The following is a 21861-nucleotide window of genomic DNA, read 5'->3' as shown; positions in this document are numbered from 1 at the left end:
ATACGTGATTTCCTGTTTTCAAAATTAAAAAAGGGGATTTTTTGGGGTTCACCTTGTAATCCATTTTCTTATTTTTTATTATCCTAAGTTAATCTTCCGCGTAAAAGACACAAATCGTACAATGTAAATACAAAACTTGAATAATCAAACAATTTATAAGTCATTATTGGTTAGGGAGTGGGTGTTCGATGATTTACATGCGCCGCCGTTGCCCCCCCCCCCCCCACCCGTTGTTGTTTAGGGGGCAAGTGCCCCTCATAAGAAAAAAAAAAAGAGATCTAAAATTAAACTTTTTTTTTTTTTTGAGGGGGTGAAATGGGATTTACTTTATTATGTTACGTACATCTTCTTCGAGCATAATCGAGCTATGTAATCCCTTGTCTACCTTTGTTATCCAAATGGGGGCTTGCCAAAATTTTTCAATCAAATCATATTTTATGGACGAAACATAATGAGGAAGTCTGTACTAGTGAGCAACCATATGAGAGCGAACTAGTCGGGCCGAATTTTAGTGCAGAAGAATTGCGTCCACACGACTTTTTCGTGTATTAAAAATCGACGATTTGATAACGCCGAAGACAAAGTGTTGAGAGTTGGAGAAGTATCCTCTTATCAAGTTTTCATTTCAATTTATCCACAAGCTTTTATCGTTCCAAGTACGTTTCTTCATCAAGAAATAGACCTTCATCATGAGGACATAATTCCGGTGAGTAATGTTTTATGGTTCAGTCAATGTAGTGCTAACAAAAATCTTAAGACTGCACTGTTATCCACCGGGCCTCCCTGCCAGCTGTGCCCCATCGCGACGGGGACAGTGCGGGTCGGCACGCGATCGCGATGGCGCCCCTGCCTTCAACTTAAGTTGGAGCTGGACAGAGGTCAGAGCTCTGTTTCCGAGCTTGGCATTTTCGATTGTTTCACTGAGTTGAATGAGTGAGTGATGTGATGTAACACCGAGAGTGAATTTGTATGTCAGTACATGAATTTGGCATTATCGTGATCCAAGTCCCCGCCCCCGGTGACTCGGATCCACGGACAATTATTTTTCACAATGTAAAACTAAAAGTAAAACATGTCCTAAAACGGGCCATATACTCCTAACTAGTAACTAAATTATGCCTTGACTGCGTCGGTGCATGGCCAGGGGTTGGTGTGCGTAGCCAGGAGGCTCCTAGAGAGTAAAAATCATTTACTAATGACGTCCCAGTGCATGCAGTGGGGGGTAGACAGGAATAACCGTCGTTTCTGGGGATTTATTCAACAATTTCTGACATTTTACTGTAATCCCCATTTACCGACGGTAGGGTGTACGTGTGGGCTCGCATGTGTTCTCATTCCCTCCCTTTTGTCAATTCACAGTCCAAAGTTTGATGTAATTTTACACATCGAATTTACAATCTAAAGATGTATAAACAACAAACTTTTAATTCATGATATTACAACATTTAAATACTTTAAACGATATAGATGAAAAAGGCATGAAAAATATACTTTACCGATGTTTAATTGGGTTGAACACGATAAAAATGGTCAAAATGGCAGCCAAACTATAAAATATTTACAAACGAACGTCAACAATCACGAATGTGATATCGATATTGCTTTCGATATTATACGATCTGCTCCATAAGCGAACGAAACCGAAGATAAACGATACTAGTTATACTAGTACTAGTACTAGTTATAATCGCGATATATCGATTCGAGACATTAAGTTAATAACGATAATGACATCATTCAAGATGGCAACTTGCAAGAAAAACCGTCAGGTCAGGTGAAAATGTCTTAGATGACAGATTTCTCAATCATCCAGAGGATTTTTTCAATAACTCCGGCCCAAGGTATGCAATTACTTAAGTTATTTATATTTCCCTGATAATGGAAACCATGAAACTTTAAATTTTGCTTAAAAAACAGTTTTAAATTGCGATCTATAAAACGCTAGTTCACTATACGTTGGCTGTAGGTACGGGGCCCCATCCCCTTCAGTCTATGTATGGTGAGTGGAGCCAACGTAGTTCAGCGGAACAATCAAAATACAGAGACTGAAGCTTTTGGTCTAAGTGGGGGGGTACTCGACCTAAAAGTGGTAGGTATGCATGTGCAGCAGGCGAGACAAAAAACGGGGGCTCTGGAGCGGGCTTGTCCTCGGAATGGGCTTCGGAACTACAAATGTTTGTGAAAACGGGGATCCTTGGAACGGGTCAACTGCATGTGAGTGCGTATGCATCCCTATGGAACGGGCATATGTCCATGCAGCTAGCCCGGCGGCGCGGCACGGGGCTCGCGCAGAGCTAGAGGCGATGGAACAGCGCTCTGCGGCTGCTTTTCACCAAAATTGCAGCTCATTGTAGCGGATCAATGCGGCCGTAACAGCGTAACGAAAAATATGCGAAGCTTTGGAGCTGATTTCTTCTTTTTTTTCGATAAGAAGAAAATACTATGCTTTGGAGCGGCTTTCTATGCTCTTTTTCTCAATAAGATAAAAATGCTATGCCTTGGAACGGAAATTTGAGTGTAAAAATGGGGGTCCCTCCGCGGCACATACCCATATCGCATTATATACTGAGTGCCCCCCTCCCCCCGGGAATAACTTACTGTACGCTTACTCTCCACGGAGCCAGGAATTCCATCCCATTCATGTCCATATATAGACAGCTGGCAGCCGTCTGTTTCGAGGAGCTTTTTAAACACGTCTTATTTCTCCTTGTAGACAGACGGCTCGCTATTGCGCAGCTGCCATTAGGGGGTAAACAATGCAAACTCCCCCCGACGGGGCTCATAGGTTTTTTTTCTTTATTTCATAAAAATATATAAAAAGAAATGGGCCAAAATAAAGATTATTATTCCTTTTTGGCCTGAAATGCACCAAAACGGGAAAAAACAGTGATTTTGGCTGTCGCGCAACTCCCATGGCCAGGTGGGTGTTTCATAAAGCTGTTCGTAAAGTTACGAATGACTTTACGCACGACTGGAACATGTTCTTAGGTCATTTATTACATAAAGATATCACATGGCATAAGAAAGGATCACCAGTCGCGCGTAAAGTCTTTCGTATCTTACAAACAGCTTTATGAAATACCCACCTGATTTATCCGAAATTAATACATAAACATATGGCCATTGAGTCCCTGTACAGATCGAGTTAGAACTTCGGTCTCTGTAATTGGTGAGTGGAGCCAACGGAGTTCAGCTGAACAACCAATAAAACGGAGAACGAAGCTTTTGGTCTAGTCCGTGTACCACCAAAAATCCTGAAACTTTCGCCCCGATTTCTACTTTCCTTCTAAAAGATCTAGCCCTAAATCATGTAAATGGGATACAACTTAATTTCTGACATTTCTACGCTATCGATTTCATTTTTAAACAAGAATTCATTGTTCTTCGCCAATGTTACGGACGCATGCGTCGGTAACGTTGGCGCATGAATATTCATGAGTATTCCAAAAGATCGAGATCTCATAAATGAATATGCAAATGACGAAACTTTCGACTTTTTGTATTTTTCGGAAGCCTTCCCACAGACTGAGATGATGACGGTCATTATCTAAAAAAACTAGCCAATATCCTTTAAAATATTTTAAAATCTTAAACTATTTTTTTTCCATTGTCAGTTTATCATTATTTTACAGATGTTAGTTAGAACAGATTGATGAAAATGGATGAGCTAGAACGGCTTGAACACTTGTCCCTTGTATCCAAAGTGTGTACAGAACTGGACAACCATCTTGGACTTAATGATAAAGACCTAGGTAAGATCGATTCTCCATGTGCTAGGGGAGTATGGGTACCAGTAGGTGTTTCAGTAAGCTATCCATCACTCAGATGTGAGACTTCATGAAGTGCTTCTAAGCACCGTTTCATTATCTTTCAGTTTGGCTTCTCAGTTGAACTCCATCCATTTTTCTTTTTACATGTGCCTCCCAGGGAAAATTCAATGTTAAGGTTTGATGCAAGTGGGCTATTTTTCTCTGTCTCCAATTCATTTGCAATTATATTGGGTATGGACAATTTATATAGGGCTCTTTTTTGTTTACCAAAGAGGGCTACTTTAAAAAGGAATTATTAATGGGGCTTATTTTGCTGTTGTGCATGTATAAGCCATAATCATATTTTTGTTGAAATAGGCACATGTAGTGTCTTCTAAGAAAACAAAGTTAAAGAGGCTAAAGGGCAAATCTTGGATATGGGATTTAAAAAGTATGTGGCTTTCTCTAAAATCAATGTGAAATATTCAGATGGTCACTTATTCAAATTTATTCAATGACCATCAATATAATCTTTATCTATCTAGCTGAATTCATCATCAGCCTTGCCGAGAAGCATGACACCCTTGAAGCCTTCAAGTCGGTGCTTTCGGAGAATGGGGCGGACTTCCCAGAATCCTTCACCAGCAATCTCCTCCGTCTCATCCAGCACATGAAGCCCAAGAAGGCGCGGAAAGAAGATGAAGCGGAGCCGGAGACCAAAGATGACAAGAAGAGACAGGCCTTTCCTGGACTGTGTATCCCAGATAAACCAGAAGTCAGGGTGGGTTATCTACTTATTTTACAATGACGTCATCAACCGTGCAATTTTAGATCCATTCATCGTGCAATTTTGTCCATTGCACGCGCGCACCCAGACTGCGAGCACCACTCGTGTTTGCAACATGCATGTTGTATGTACTGCATAAGCATATTTTGCATCGAAATTCACAAATTTCAGATGAAAAAGAATCTATATTTTAGGTGTCTTATAAATCAGATAATGAATGTTCGTTTTATTCATGCAATGGACAGAATACTTCATTCAATGAAAGATGAAATGAACAATCCACTCAACTCAGCTACGCCTCGTTGACTTGATCATTTCATCTTTCACCTCATGAAATATTCTGTCCGTTGCACTCATAAACATTCATTATTTGTATAATATCCATTCTGGGTGATTCAAACCACATGTTTACTGGATAAGCATACAAACGATACCAATCTTCCTTATACCGTACGGGTATGTAGGCTATGTTGGTGTCTAGGGTTTCATACATTTCGTGTTTCTCCTTAATTTTGTGCAGGAAATGTTGGCAGAAGACGAGCAGATTGCCCTGGATGCCATGGATGAATTAGAAGCTCTCATGCCTAAACATCAAGGAACACACGTGTGAGTAGTCATGGATAAACCTACAGAGACTAGGCCTGCGGTGGCCTTCCGGGAACACCGGGGCCCTGTCTTACAAAGAGTTGCGATTGATCCGATCAATCACAACTATGGAAAGCCAGCAAAGTCAACATATAAAATGCATGTTTATTTTTAAAAAAGAATTCTAGATGTGAATGTATATCCATAAATTCATTGATTATTTGACAATTTGGTGTGATCTCCTTTGTTTACAAAGGACATTTTGCAAATTTCCTGTAGAAAAAATTATGACCCTGATGGATTTCCATGGAGTTACAATTGATTGGATCAATCGTAACTCTTTGTAAGACGGTGCCCGGAATCCATCCAATGCAATTGGATTCCAGTAAAGTTCTTCCCATTCTGGTGTTCTGGTGAAATAAGCAACAAAAACACAAATCATGCTAATAGATAAGAGTAAAACATTCGGTATACTTTTTTTTATAATTTCAGCTTGCTCACAGTATTGACTTTTTCAAAACATTTTATTCATGAAATTTGACTGTGTTATTCAGCTGTCGGTTGTTAGATGCACCTTTTGACCCCCGGGAATGGTGCGTTAATGTCCTGAATTTACACGCTTGATTTATACACCATGTTGTGGGCACATACATGCAGTCTGCAGTTTTTCGCTCCTACTTTAACAAAGGACTTGCTTGGTAGTATGATCAACTTCTAAGTTCTAATTTTTATCTTTTATTTTTCTCAGGAAGAAAGAAGGGAGCGATGAAAGAGATTCAAAGAAGTCCCGTAAGGACGATAGCAGGACGAGGAGTAGAAGCAGGAGTCCTGATTCAGACAAAGCCCGCAAGCACAAACATAAACACAAAGACAGAGATAGGGACAGAGATAGAGATAGAGACAGAGATAGAGACAGAGATAGGAGAAGACGACGCTCAAGATCTCGTAGCCGCGACCGTGACAGGAAGCGCAGCAGGAGCCGCGATCGTAGCCGCAGGCACAGGAGTCGAAGCAGGAGCAGGGAACGTAGCGATAAGCGGAAATACCGTGATCGTGACGACGGGAAAGACGCGGAAGTGGACTCTCGGAAGGAGAAGTACAATGATAAATTTGTGGACAGACCGCCCTCGCTTGAGCCGGAGGTTGGGGAAGTCTATGAGGGCAAAGTGACTAGCGTTATGCAGTATGGTTGTTTTGTTCAGCTTTCCCTGAGAAGACGATGTGAAGGCCTGGTGCATATATCAGAGGTATGTCCGTCCAATCATATGTTTATGTAGGAGTGCATTGAGCACCCGTCGTACAAGTACCCTATATTATTATCATTAATGATATTATAGTGAAAAATAATGTGAACATTTGTATTACACCAGTTTCTACCATGAGTAGTAGATTGCTCATGGTGCTGTAATGAAAAGAAAGGAAACATAATAATGAGGAGTTACAGTTACTAAAAGGTTTGTCTGAAAAGCTAGGATTTTAGTCAGATTTTGAAGGGGCTAAGAGAAGAAATATTATGGTCTTCGTGTGGAGGTTTATTAAATAGGAATGACCTGGCATATAAAACTGGTGTATCAGTCAGAGAATCTCAGATGTATTCAGATTATATCTTAATTTTATTAATAATATGATTTAACTAGTTGCCTTCCCAAAGTTCCCATAATTGACATTGATTTAAATTAACTGATTTATGATGTAATCCAAATGAATACATACATGAACAAGTGAGAGTAAAAGTGGGGTACGATATCTCTTCTAGAATATGATGGTTTTGATAATAAAATCATGTGAAATTTACTTAAAATACTGTATGAATTTAACATATTGTACTAAAATTCAAATTTTTTGTCATGTCTTGTTAAAGCTGAGGAGAGAAGGGAGGGTTGCCGATGTCAGCGATGTCGTGTCAAGAGGTCAGCAGGTCAAGGTCAAAGTTCTCTCCATCGCAGGGACCAAGATCAGACTTTCAATGAAAGATGTCGATCAGGCCTCGGGAGAGGACTTGAACCCAGTCAAGGCAAAGGTTTGTATATTGAATCTTGTATATGAACCCCCCCCCCTCCCCCAATAAAACAAGAAAGCAGCCGTCTTTATGTGCAGGTGGTCTTTATGAAGAGGTTCTTGATAAACATTCATGTTTTCATAAGCAATACGTTTCTAGGTGACCACATTTGGAGTCTTTGTAGACAGTTGGTCTTATTGAAGGTTTGACTTTTTTCCTTAAATGCTGAAGGACATAAGCATTGTACTCAATTTGGTCCTCTGAATGGCAAGATATGGTGTATGAGGAAAGCAGTAAGATTTGTAGTCTGAATGAGGAGGATGCTCGAGACAACAAGAAGTGGAAGGAGGGAATGGCATCGTGGTGTGAGAGTCAGCAACCTGTCTTGAGAAGGAAAGTGCTGATTGAAGTAGATGATGAAGATGAAGACGATGGTGATGAGGAGTAGGATGATAGTGATGATGATGGTAAGGAGGAGGAGGATGATGGTGGTGGTGATGAGGAGGAGGAGGATGATGGTGATGGTGATGATGATGATGATGATGATGATCGTGGTGGTGATGATGATAATTTTGGTGATGAGGAGGAGGATGGTGATGTTGATGATGATGATGATGATCGTGGTGGTGATGATGATGATTTCGGTGATGAGGAGGAGGATGATGGTGATGATGATGATGATGATGATGATGGTGATGATGGTGATGATGATGATGAAGACAATGGATTAAAAATAATCATCTATGAATGTTCTTGAATATTTTGTTCAAGATGGTAGTTGTTGGAAGAAACCTAGTCTCATTCTTTCATAGATGACACGCATGTATCTAATTTCTATGTACAGTTTATGCAGTTTTCATTACAAAGATTTTTCTCTAATGTCAAACATGAAATCACCAACATATTTATTGATGATCCATGTTTTGCAGAGTGCCCCTGAAGCAATTGAGGAAGAGGGTATGAACCCTTACCGACCTGCTGACCTGCCGTTGATCAACGCTCCAGACTCTGATGATGTAGCCATCAGGAAAAGAGTCCAGAGGGTAACTTCTCCTGAGAAGTGGGAACTTAAACAGGTATGTTGCCTTAAGGCCCAGAGTATCATTTTTAAAAGCTGATCGTTAGTTACGTATGATTTTGATAATACACAACTGGTCACTATTGTGCTGAATGATATACCCCAGTTGCAGTACTATTGTTATTTATAATTTGTGTGTTGAATTTTATTACGTTTTTCCTTGCAACAGGCTATGGCTTTAAAGGCATTTTGTTTGATGATTGATTCGTTATATTATGTTATATTTTTTTGTATTTTAAAGTTGAATATATTGAAATTGAAAAGAATTGAAATTCAATTTCGTTTCCATTTTTGTTCCTCTTTCCGTTCTCGAGATGACTAAAGAAGAGTTTGACACCTCAACTTGAAACGTGGTCCAATTATACATATAGGATTGACAGTGATCTCACTATTTCGGGGAGTATCAAGGTTAAACATGAAACCTCACATAGGTCATTATTTGTACATTTTGATATTGTGTTCGCATTAAATGAAAAACTTCCTGAGGGATCAAACTGGTTTACTGTTATATTTGGTTGTTATTTGATGACAACTTATCTTCTCAATAATACCCTCTTGTGTGTTTCATTTAGATGATGGCGGCAAGTTGCATTGACAAAGCTGATTTCCCTGACTATGATGACACCACTGGTATCCTCCCAAAGGATGAAGATAACTCTGATGAGGAGATCGAGATTGAACTGAGGGAAGAGGATCCGCCCTTCCTCAGGGGTCATGGGCGCCAGAGTGTCGATCTCAGCCCAGTTAGGATTGTGAAGGTATCTTATCAAATGGGTTCAAGGACAATAGTTACTGTTTATTCTAGTTGTTTGGTGATGTGTTAACTGTATGCATTATGCAAGTGAAATGAATTATTCCAGTCATGCATCCTCTAGCCGGTAAATCTGAAATGCCATGAATGTGCATATTTTTTTTTAAAGGCTGTGGCAAGGATTGGCTACACATGTGTGATGTCGTAACAGAATGCAGATATTGTTTCTTTGTCTGTGTGGTCCGAGAACATTATGAGGCATATTAACACAGTTTCTACTACAAATTCCTACTGCAATCCATTTCATGAAAACAAATAATACGCATCGTAAAACTTGCGATGTTGGTGGTAATGCAAGTGTTATTCAAAAGCACTTTGAGTAATAAAGATATACTTTCTCTCAAGGCTTTTTATAGATATTACGCACTTGTATAAGTCTAAGAATCTTTACTTTTCATTTCTCTCAAATGGTTGAAATGCAAGTCGCATTTACTTATTCCTGAAACAATGAATCTATAGTATGTATGTGTGGTAGATATTTCTGGGGCAAAACACATTTTATTCTTCACGAAGACAATTAAGTGGTTGTACATTTTAGGATATTTGTCTTTTGAAAAAGAAATATGTATTTAAAAATTCATGAATGTCCTAATACGTAAAATTATCGCAGGGTTGCAGCTGTTATAATGGTGACATTCTTCAACACAGCCACTCTTTAAATTACTTTTTTAATAGAATCCTGATGGGACCTTATCCAAGGCTGCTATGATGCAGAGCGCCCTCGCTAAGGAGAGACGAGAGATGAAGCAAGCAACGGAGAGAGCTGAAGCTGAGAACATCCCTACAGGAATGAACAAGAACTGGATCGACCCCATGCCTGAGAGTAAGTACATTTGTGACCATCCACCTCAAAATCAGCATTATGTTGCTAGGCTAGGTTTTCTGTAATTAGCCAAACAGTAATTTGCTCTTCAATGATTAAAATTGACAAAAAAAGGTCTCTAAAAAAAGTAATTCTTCTCCATACTGTCAAATTTTGAAGTTGTAAAGATAAACCTAAAACATTGATTTCTTTGGGAATAAAGTTTATCATGGACTGATGGAATTTAACCTGGCTTGAATAGTGTGAATATGTCATTTTTGAGTGAGTTGTAACCTTGAACCTAGTTTGTTACATACTGTCACTGAATGAATGCATATTAGGTGGCCAAGTTCACACATGTAGTTCTCCAGTATTTACTTTACTATAAACAAATTGTTTAAAATCTTAATTTTCCAGGTGAACGCACTCTGGTTGCCAATATCCGTAAGACTGGTATGACCAGTCAGGAGTTACCAGAGTGGAAGAAATCAGCCTTCGGTGGAAACAAGGCTTCCTACGGAAAGAAAACTAAGCTGTCCATTGTAGAACAGAGGCAGAGTTTACCTATTTATAGACTCAAGAAAGAGCTGGTACAGGTGAGTACGTAGAATAGGTTAGTAACCTTGACGGCCCTCACCCCGGATCTGGGCTTGATCTAGAGTATCTGTTCTGTCAACCAGTCCCCTTTTCCTTTAATAGCCTTTACCTTAGTGGCATATAATATGGACAGAAGCAGAGACAAGTATTGAAAATATCTAAGCAAAATTTTATTTTTCCGGATGGTCATTGTCCAAACTTAGCTAGAATCCTTACTTTTGAAAAGTATAGGATCTCTATGATAAGATTGAGGTTAGCAAATAATTTGACACTGGGTATAGCAATCCTTTATTTGTCACCTTTAGAGATGTGTAATGATGAGAGTGAGAACTACAATAACATAACACCCCCACACTTAGTACAAGACTATCAGATTTGGGATAGAGGGCACTGTTCTTTATACTGTTTTTTACTCTCTTATTTTCCATAGACTGTGGATGACAATTAAAACCTAATTGTCATGGAGAGGCTTTTTTTTCATAGGCCGTTAATAACAATCAAATCCTTATTGTCTTTGAGAGACACTACCTCATGCCTCGTTTATCCTATTTTTCCATAGGATGTGGATAACGATCAAAACCTTATTATCATGGAGAGACACTGATTCATACTTTGTTTTTGCTATTCTTTTTTTTTTTCCATAGACTGTGAATGACAATCAAATCCATATTGTCATTGGAGAAACACTATACTAGTACCTCATACCTTGTTTATGCTATTCTTTTTTTCATAGGCTGTGGATGAAAATCAAATCCTTATTGTCATTGGAGAGACAGGGAGCGGAAAGACCACTCAGATCACACAGTACATTGCCGAAGCGGGCTACACGATCAGGGGTAAGATCGGATGCACCCAGCCCCGTCGTGTGGCTGCCATGTCCGTAGCCAAGAGGGTGGCAGAAGAATTTGGGTGCAGACTTGGCCAAGAGGTAAGTGTCCAGTAAGGATGATGATGATGGTGATGTTGTAATGATGGTGCTGATGATAGTACTTAGTGATGATGTTTTATGTTGGTGGGGATGATGGTGGTCATAATTATGATGATGATGGTGATGATGGATGGTGTTGATGATAGTAGTGAAGATGGTCATGATGATGGTGGTGATGATGACGATGACGACGATGACAACGACGATGATGGTGATGATGATGATGAATGATGATAGTGATGGTGATGATGATGCACATACATGTTTCAAAGCCTTGTTAAGAAAGTAAAAAGATTGAATATGGATAGTACAAAGCACTGTAACGATATATATTGAACAAAAATAATATGAATATCAAACACCATTACTACAATGATGATGATAATGATGACGATGATTGTGATGATGATGACAACAACGACGATGATATGGAGATGATGTTAAGGATAAGAATAATAATGATGATCATCATGATTATTACTACATGTATTGTGATGACAATGATGATGCTCCTAATTATCAAAAGATTTAAATGTAATGAATTCACAATTCTAATCTGATGTTCTATCTTACGTTACTTCTCAGGTGGGTTACACCATGCGTTTCGAGGACTGCACCTCTCCGGAGACCAAAGTCAAGTACATGACGGACGGTATGCTGCTGAGGGAGTGTCTAATAGACCCGGATCTCACCCAGTACTCGGTCCTCATGTTAGACGAGGCTCACGAGAGGACCATTCATACCGACGTCCTCTTTGGACTGCTCAAGAAAGCTGTGAAGAAGAGACCCGACCTCAAGCTCATTGTGACCTCGGCTACCCTGGACGCTGTCAAGTTCTCTGCCTATTTCTTTGAAGCTGTGAGTATGAAGAGCAGTTGTTTCTTTTCTCTTTTTTTTTGCATTTGTTTTCCCTCTTTAACCCATTAGAGATTCTGCCTGCTTCTATGGAAGCTTAGGGTATCAAACATACATTTCAGCTACATGTACTCTTCAACGTGTTGGCCAAAAGGTGGTCTCATCTATTTTCAGGGCATTTCTATCCTTTTAGTGGCACATGTAGCAGCTATTACATAAATGAACAATCTTTTTTGGTTCTTCAGTTTTCCCATTTGATTTTTAAATGAATTGGGGTTTTTATTTTTTCATTTTTTGTTTGGAAGGGGGGAGGGCTGGGTTACAGCTACCCGTAGAATTTGTGTTTGTCTTCTATACTTGTCATAGCATAACATTCTACATTCTCTTTAGTTGTGTCTGATTGATTCCAAATGTTTTTTCTATGATGATATTGAAAAAGAAGAGTTGATTTAACATTTGTTTTCAAAACATTTTTTTCTCTCCAGCCCATCTTTACCATTCCTGGTCGTACATTCCCTGTGGAAATTCTCTACACCAAGGATCCAGAGACGGACTATTTGGATGCATCCCTCATCACCGTCATGCAGATACATCTTACAGAACCCCCAGGTATAAAAATGATACTGATGGTGGCTTTTACTGTGCAAGGCTTTTTAGCAGGGATGCAGACAAAGCCAGTACTTTTGATTCATGAGGCCGCTGGAGAAAACAGTCTCCTATAGACTTTATACACAGGAGGCCGGCCTCCACTACATCCCTGGTTTTCAGCATATCAGGGTGATAATTAATTCAAATAAATCTACTGTGTTGTACACCAACAGGGAAGTGTATGGGACTTCATAGTTTGATCAAATATATCAGCTGTTAATTTTTTGTATTTTGATTATGAGGGTATTTGATGGGCAATCATTTGCAGTGGATCCTTCTTTACTACATATTCTTCTTAAAAAACTATCAAAGAAATATATATGCTAGCTTGCAATGCACATCAGTTTTTCTTTCCACAATTTACTTTAAAATCTTACTTTCTTCCTCACTAGGTGACATTCTGCTCTTCCTCACCGGTCAAGAGGAGATTGACACGGCTTGTGAGATCCTGTTTGAGAGGATGAAATCCCTTGGTCCTGAGGTCCCCGAATTGATCATTCTTCCCGTGTACTCTGCCCTTCCTAGTGAGATGCAGACCAGGATCTTTGATCCCGCTCCTCCAGGGAGTAGGAAGGTAAGGACTCGATATAAAGAAAGATTGGTGAATAGATTGATGGATAGGCGAACCTGGAATGTTGATTGATGAAATTGGCAAAAATAATAAGTAAATAATGCTGATGATGATTGTAATTATGGAGCGTTGTGGCCCAGTGGATTAGTCTCCGGACTTTGAAACAGAGGGTCGTGGGTTCGAATCCCAGCCATTGCGTAGTTTCCTTCAGCAAGAAATTAATCCACATTGTGCTGCACTCAACCCAGGTGAGGTGAATGGGTACCTGGCAGGAATAATTTATTCCTTGAAATGCCGAGCGCGTAAAAACTGCTTTAGCTACAGCCAGGGTAGTAATATCCAAGACCTTTGGAAGCGCATAAAGACATTCTTCATAATGTGTTATGCGCTATACAAGAACTGACTATTATTATTATTAATTAATGTCATTTTTACTGATAATATGGTTGGACGATAATGAAGATTTTGAAATGATGACACAAATGATAAAGATAAAGATTTTGATGAGGAGGAGGACAAGAATTGTTGATTGTAATGGCAGTGTTGGTGGTGGTGGTGATGATGATGGTGATCATTCTTCCCGTGTACTCTACCCTTCCTAGTGAGATGCAGACAAAGATCTTGGATCCCGCTCCTCCAGGGAGTAGGAAAGTTAGGACTGGGTCAAAGATTTGATAAACATTTGGATCTGGAGACTTGATTGATAAAACAGGCAGAAAATCAGTAAAAGAGTATGATTATTGTCATTACTGTTATTTTTGCTGTTGATAGGGTTTGACCAACATGAAGATTTTAAACTGGTAATAAGGTTGGTTATAAAGATGAAAACAACAATGAATGGTCAGGATGGAGATGATTAGGGTAGGGATGAGAAGATAGTGAATGTTATGCCAATCATGATCATCATGATCACAAAATTGATGCTGATGACAACAATGGCGATGATTAGAACTTGACGCTTGTTGCCCAAATATTATGCCCCATCTTGAAGTAGAAAGCTGAGAAATGAAAGTAGACTCCGATAAATTGACTGAATGATTGAGAATAAATGGAATTTTACTTCTTCACAGGTTGTGATTGCCACCAACATTGCTGAAACCTCATTGACCATCGACGGTATCTACTATGTGGTTGATCCAGGATTTGTCAAGCAGAAGGTGTACAACTCCAAGACTGGCATGGACCAGCTGGTCGTGACCCCTATCTCCCAGGCTCAGGCCAAGCAGAGGGCAGGCAGGGCCGGCAGGACAGGTCCTGGCAAGTGCTACCGCCTCTACACGGAGCGTGCCTACAGAGACGAGATGCTCCCCACCGCGGTGCCAGAGATCCAGCGCACCAACTTGGCTAGTACCCTTTTGTCGCTGAAAGCCATGGGCATCAATGACCTTCTGGCGTTTGATTTCATGGATGCCCCGCCCACGGAGACGTTGATCACGGCTATGGAGCAGCTTCATTCGCTGAGTGCGCTGGATGATGAGGGACTGCTTACAAAGCTGGGCAGGAGGGTAAGGAAGATGAGGAGTGCAAGGATGATTGGTGATAATGGTGGATTGGAGGTGGTGGTGGTGGTGGTGGTGATGACGATGATGATGATGATGATGGTGATGGTTATGGATGATGGTGGTGATGATGATGATGATGGTGATGATGATGATGATGATGATGGTGATGTTGGTGATGGTGATGGATGATGGTGGTGAAGATGATGATGATGGTGGTGATGATGATGATGATGATGGTGATGATGGTGATGGATGATGGTGGTGATGATGATGATGATGTTGATGATGATGGTGATGGATGATGGTGGTGATGATTATGATGGTGGTGATGATTATGATGGTGGTGATGTTGATGATGATGGTGGTGATGGTGATGGATGATGGTGGTGATGATGATGATTATGGTGATGATGATGATGATGTTGATGATGATGGTGATGGATGATAGTGGTGATGATGATGATGGTGATGGATGATGGTGGTGATGATGATGATGATGATAGGATGATGTTTTTTCATGATTGTTTTGGTGATAATGGAGAAAGTTGAAGTTGATATTTTGAATAATGATGATCATTGTGATAATGGTGATGTGCTGTGACCGGTGTTGGTATTGACCTGACAGCACAATATGTAACATCAGACTTGAAATCATACAGACAGGATATTGAGCTTAGGGGGTTGGATTTCTGAATCTCCCATTACCAATTTCTTGCTTTGCTAATACCACAATGGAAATACAATCTCCTATATTGCCACTCTCTCTTGTCTTCTAGATGGCTGAGTTTCCGCTAGAGCCCATGCTGTCCAAGGTGTTGATCATGTCTGTTCATCTTGGTTGCAGCGAAGAGACCCTGACAGTGGTGTCTATGCTGTCCGTACAGAATGTCTTCTACAGACCTAAGGTAAGGCCTTGAAAATGCAGTAGCTGATCATGTGTGGACCCAAGTAGGGTCTGTCCTGGGCTCCGTAACACAAAGATTTGCGATGAATTGCAAGAACCGCACTGATTGGTCAGTTCATTTAGCAATTGATCACTAATCTTTGTGTTACGGAGCCCTGATCATACTTGCAATTTACTTGAGGTGCAATTCTTCCTGGCACCAGCATGTCTACAAAGTAGAAATACACCATCTGATAAACTTTCCTTGGCTTATGATATCGTTTGGACATTTCTTAACTAACTGAGTTGAATACTATTAGGAAGTAGTCATTCAGGAACTTCGCAGGGCTCAGGAAAATTAATTTGAAAATGCTTTATGAAGAAGCAAAAGTAAGAGAATGTTTGGGAATTGGTATTTTTTATTTGGAAATTATTGAAGATTGAATTATTGTAGACATTGCTATGTATATTCACTGAAGAAATTCCAATCCTTGCAATGCAGTTTCCTCTTTATGATTACTGGTGGAAATTTTCATCTTTTTTACTTCCCTGGAATGTCAGCGAAAGTCTGAAAATGTTGAAAAATGTGTGGCGTGTTTGAACCCTGTATTCTACACTTTCTTTCTTCTTTAGGACAAGCAAGGTCTGGCTGACCAACGTAAGGCCAAGTTCCACCAGCCTGAAGGAGATCATCTGACCCTCCTAGCCGTCTACAACTCCTGGAAAAACAACAAGTTCTCCAACCCCTGGTGCTTTGAGAACTTTGTCCAGGCCCGCACCCTACGCAGAGCCCAGGACGTCCGCAAGCAGCTCCTCGGGATCATGGACAGGTATGGAAGGTGTTTCAAAAAGTATTAGTATGATGTAAAGCTATGTTTTGGCGTCAACATGCACAAATTATTCAATGATTTAAGACACAACTTCTTTGGCAGGTTGATTTGGCAAAAATATTTTTATGCTCTTAGCTTGTCCTTGTCTTTGGCTTGCCCATAATGGTATATGTATTTCAGGGCCAGATAAACGCATCACAGAAATTCATCACGAATCTAAAGGTGCCTTTTAATAATTGTCTAGCCTAACTTGGTGAATGGGGAGGGATGCTTTAAGTGATGGTTACACACTGGGTTTTGCGTTTTTTTTAACGTTTTGGTTATTCAGTCATAGTTGCTGACTTTATAGACGACAGATATTAATTACTCTTGGGCCTTTTTATCAAGATGGAGACAATGGCAGAGTGGGGATTCGAACTCACCACCTTGCGATTATGAGTCCAATGCTCTAACCACTGGACCACACGACCCGTGTATGTGGTGTGATTTTTTAAAGAATCTGCAAATGAAACCATTCTTTGAATTTTATTTTTATGTAAAGGCACAAGCTTGATGTGGTGACCTGCGGTAAGAACACAGCCAGGGTACAGAAAGCTATATGCAGTGGATTCTTCAGGAATGCAGCCAAGAAGGTAAGTTAAATTATTTGAGCTATTTCACACCCTTCTTATTCCTCCCCTCTTTCCTTAGTACTACTCTCTGAGTATACATGTCTGGTTATATTTCCTACTCTTTGTATTTTTTTGTTTTTATGTGTTCAGGGTCTGCATTTGTATGACATTTTCTTCCCAAATGATCGTCATTGTCATGAGATGTCTTAATCTGAAATGTTTGTCTCTGTTTTCATTTGCTTTTTAATTTTTTTTATTTATGTAAATCTTGTTTATTGTATGAAGAGTGAAATTAAATTAAGCAATAATTAGAGGTTCAAAGCCGGGTCTGTTCAGGTCTTTATTATCTGTAGGCAGATTTTTTTTTTTTGCTTGTCAACTTTTCATTCAGCTTGAACCCCCCCCCCTTTCAAAAATCCTGCGTACGCTACTGTCTGTAGGCCTACAACAATTTGACTGATCTACATTAAGATATCAATTTACGTTTTACAAGCCTCAATCAGTACAGATGGCAAGATACATGTAAAATGGTCTTACATCAATCTCAATGATTGTATTTATTTATAGGACCCCCAGGAGGGTTATAGGACACTTGTTGACAGTCAAGTTGTCTATGTTCATCCTTCAAGTGCTCTCTTCAATAGACAACCAGATTGGTAAGTCTCTGCATTACATCTCTTCTGTCATAAAGGTGCACTCTTCCTCATTGTCGATAACCACTTGGTCTTATTTGCATTTCATCGCACTCCACATCGTTTACAACCAGTTTGTTGATTTACATTTTTTAAATAATTTTTTACATGGCCTAATAATCAGGGGGGGGGGGGGCTTTTCATGAAAGTTATCAGCACTGACAAAATGGTCAGCTCTGACAATTTTTATGACATCCTATTTTTGGGGGGATTGGATGAGAAGCACTGGTTACTGACTGTTATGGTAATTTCGGTGAAACACAACTTGTCTGTGCAGCTGACAGTCTTCATGAAATGGTTGTCATAGAAGTTATGCACTTGTTATTATAACAAGTCCTTTAATATGAAACGGGACCCAGATGTTGATGACTGTCTATTGCACCTTAGAGAAATTCCAATAGCAAGAATTGAAGATATTTTTATATGATTTGTTCGGTTCTATAGGGTGATTTACCATGAGCTTGTGCTGACAACCAAGGAGTACATGAGAGAGGTGACCACGGTGGACCCCAAGTGGTTTGTAGAGCTGGCTGCTTCCTTCTTCCGCTTCTCCGACCCGACCAGACTCAGCAAGGCCAAGAAACAACAACGTCTGGAGCCGCTCTACAACAAGTACGAGGAGCCCAACGCATGGAGGATCTCCAGGCAGAGATTGCGTAGGAACTGAGCAGGGTAGTGTGTTGCCTTTCTTAGGGATGAGGCTTCTGTCGGTCATGGGCTGACATGAAAATATACAGATGGGACTGAACACATGTAGAAGCCCTGAGAATGGGAATCAGCATCGTCTTGAACCTCTCTACAACAAATACGAGGAGCACAAGCTTGGGGAATCTCCAGGCTGAGGTTAGAACTGGACAAGGTATTGTTGTCTTTCTTTGATACCAGGCTGTGTTTGGTCAGAAGCTTACATGAAAATATACAGATGGGACTGAAGAATTCTGGAAGCCCTTATGAGACAGTGGGACATACCAAAAGCTTCTCTGTGACGACTAGACTAAGCAAGGCCAACAAACAATGTCTGGAACCTGTCTACAACAAGTATGAAAAGCCAAATGCTCAGAGAATCTCCAGACGATTGAGGCTTCTATCAGACATCAGCTCACATGAAAATATGCAGATGGGACTGAAGAAATGTGGAAGCCCATATCAAATGATGTAAGAAGAACTGATAGAGTTGAAATCAAGCACCATCAGTCTGGCCTCAGGTAGTGATGTAAAATGATCTTCGTATCATTAGCTGTCAGTGAACCTCATCATGACTCATTGCTATCGTAACTGAATTGATCATGGTAGTGTGATGTGACCCTTGTGAGGCTAATGTCAGTCACTTGTAAGCTTTCATGAAAATATGCAGGTGGGACTGAAGAAATATGGAAGCCCTTCAAAAAAAAACTTTCAAAGCCTTAATATAAGAACTTGGAAGACAATGAGAGATGACATCAAACTGGGCTAATGCAGGGATCTTTGCTTCTCCAAGTTGCCATGAACTGTCAACATACATGTGTGGACTAAAGCAGACTTGAAGATTTTTAGTCAGATTCATAGATTCTTTGTGTGCAGTATTTGTAGAACTCAACTAGGGAATGAAGACTCTAAATTCTCACGGAGGTTTCTTAGAGCCCACAGAGCCATGGAAGCATGACCTTGGTAGCAAACGTGTGTTGCTGATTTCAGATATTCTATGCTATTTTTTTCAGGTATTCCTATTCACACATTGTCTGCTGGAACTAGGCGCTCCCTGTAAATAACATATGGAAATTACAGAAGTCAGTACTCACATGATTAAAATGAAAATATTTTTTTTCCTTCTTCTTCATTCAACAACCAGAGAAATACTTCAAGAAATCAACTATTTTGTCATTATTTTTTAACACTTTAATTTCAAAACCTACAGTGTAAGAAAGAATTGGGCCATTGCTACTTGACCTGTTTTCACAAAATTATGCAGATTAATTGAATTGACAGGAAAACAGATTAAAAACAATTTACCTTTCTGCATACATTTTATGTTAGGGCTGAAATATTGCCCAGGGCAAGTTTATTCTTACTGATTCTTTTATTTATGGCCTGTTTTTGTCCAATTGATATATTTTATCAGGAGTCCAAGTCAATCCTACTTTCTTACTCTATTTACCGAAGAGCAGAACTTAGTGTTGATCATGACGTTGGTTCATGTTTTACTATTTATTCATTGTTAAATTTTTATGATAAATTTTTACTTTTTGATTCATGTGCTTTTTTGAGTTCTTGAAATATTTACAAAAATTAATAATGGTGTATGATAACAAACTTTCAAATAAAGAAGTAATCAAATTTGGATCGCAATTTACCTCATAGCATTGGCAAACTTTTTAAGTAATAAGTAATCTTGGGCCCATTTGATAAATACCTACAACAATGGTGAATGTGCCATTATTGTAACTACCGTCCGTCAACAATTTTACATGACAGGCGCATAGGCTGTGATAAATGTATAAAATCTCATATTTCACAAAGAATATTTCAATTGTCTATTTGTAAAATACTGTGTCAAGATGAAATTAAAGTGAAAGTAAACTCACTAAATTTTGAAGATTGTATAGTTTGTGCCCACAGTAAAACCTTGTTTTAGTCCAATTGATACATTGGGTGATTTCAAGTTCAGTGTTGACCTTTTGGTGTTGGTGTTAGGTCAATTTTTACACAATTATAACACCAAACATAAAATGAAGATGGTCTCGAAAAGTCACTCACTAGCTGTTGAGATGTCAATAATGTGATGTGGATCAGTTTTACAAACTCTGACTAAGTTTTGGAGCAAGGGGAAGCAATCCAAATTTCAACACTAACACCAAGTCCACTGTTGGTGTTGGAAGCACAATTTGGATTGTGTTTCCTAACTCCAAAACCTATTTTGAGTTTGCACCAAATAACCCTGATCACAATATTGATAGCTCAACACCTAGTGAGTAACTTTTCAGGACCATCTTCATGTAAAATTTGAACTTATACCAACACCAAAATATCAACACTGACCTTGAAATCATCCTATATGCATTTTCATGGTTTGCTTTATACTGTGAATGTGTGAATCCGACTCTTTAATAAGTTGAATATGTTCAGATAACCTGACAGAAATTTGATAAGATTCAGGTGCAGTTTGACTTGGAGGACATAGATAATACATGCCGTGCGTGCTCTGCATGGTCCTGTCTCACAGAGAGTTGCGATTGATGAAACTTGAATAGCGATTGATCTCAATTAGTGTAGTAAAGAGATAGAAATTTCAGTTCAACCACAATTAAACAATTTAAGTGTCATTTGTATCTCTCGCAACTCTTTGTAAGATGTGACCATAATCCAGAAAGTTCCTTCTACTTGCTGATTATATCACTGAAAATACAGTTTAGAGGGCAGATTTATGCACACCTAAATTCATAAATTTCTCTAATTCAAAGTATTATTTTGCTATTTTTTAGGTAAGGGAGGGGATGGGGGGAAGGGGATGGATCGTATTGTGTGCCATTGTTTTGGAATAAGTACTGATCATTTGTCAATCTCTATACACATGCAGACAAACATGTCTATTTTGGCCACTCAAGGGAATCAGAAGAAGGTGGCCACTTTAGACAAGTGGCCTTTATAGACAGGTTCTTTAAAGGGGAAGATCCCCCTGTCAAAAAGTTTATTGTAAAAATAGCAGAAAAAATAATGAAAAATATTGATGAAGGTTTGAGAGAAATCCATCATAGAATTAAAAAGTTATTAGAATTTTAATTATTTGATTTGTGACGTCATATGCGAGCAGCATTCCTACATAGCGAATGGTAAAAAATCAATGAAATTTCATTTTCTCAGAAAATTGAAAATGGTTTTTACTGTTTCTTTTGTATATCAATAGACAAATCATTTCACATCCAATCATGAAAAGAAAACAAAAATAAGTCATTAGGA

General features: G+C 39.3%; 1 protein-coding gene across 3 annotated transcripts; it reads left to right on the top strand.

Annotated features, from left to right (window-relative positions):
* The first annotated feature begins 479 nt into the window (after positions 1–479).
* Positions 480–20493, top strand: LOC129275105 (ATP-dependent RNA helicase DHX8-like). Of its 3 annotated transcripts, none has more exons than XM_064108483.1 (20): positions 480–706; positions 3633–3752; positions 4295–4530; positions 5057–5142; positions 5870–6368; positions 6983–7141; positions 8050–8196; positions 8771–8956; positions 9685–9832; positions 10229–10407; positions 11142–11336; positions 11922–12194; positions 12677–12800; positions 13232–13413; positions 14481–14915; positions 15689–15817; positions 16429–16625; positions 17167–17257; positions 17804–17892; positions 18373–20493. In XM_064108483.1, exons 2-20 carry the CDS (start codon positions 3653–3655, stop codon positions 18593–18595), a joined length of 3678 nt encoding a protein of 1225 aa, XP_063964553.1. In that variant the 5' UTR covers positions 480–706; positions 3633–3652; the 3' UTR covers positions 18596–20493. The 3 variants fall into 3 exon arrangements, with proteins under 3 accessions (XP_063964553.1, XP_063964552.1, XP_063964554.1); XM_064108482.1 differs by having other exon boundaries at positions 507–706; positions 3615–3752; XM_064108484.1 differs by having other exon boundaries at positions 514–601.
* The last annotated feature ends 1368 nt before the right edge of the window (positions 20494–21861 follow it).

Source organism: Lytechinus pictus, chromosome 13 (assembly GCF_037042905.1).
Source record: "Lytechinus pictus isolate F3 Inbred chromosome 13, Lp3.0, whole genome shotgun sequence".
Taxonomy (NCBI): Eukaryota; Metazoa; Echinodermata; class Echinoidea; order Temnopleuroida; family Toxopneustidae; genus Lytechinus; species Lytechinus pictus.
Note: the sequence above shows the minus strand (reverse complement) of the source record. Positions and strands in the feature narration are given on the sequence as shown.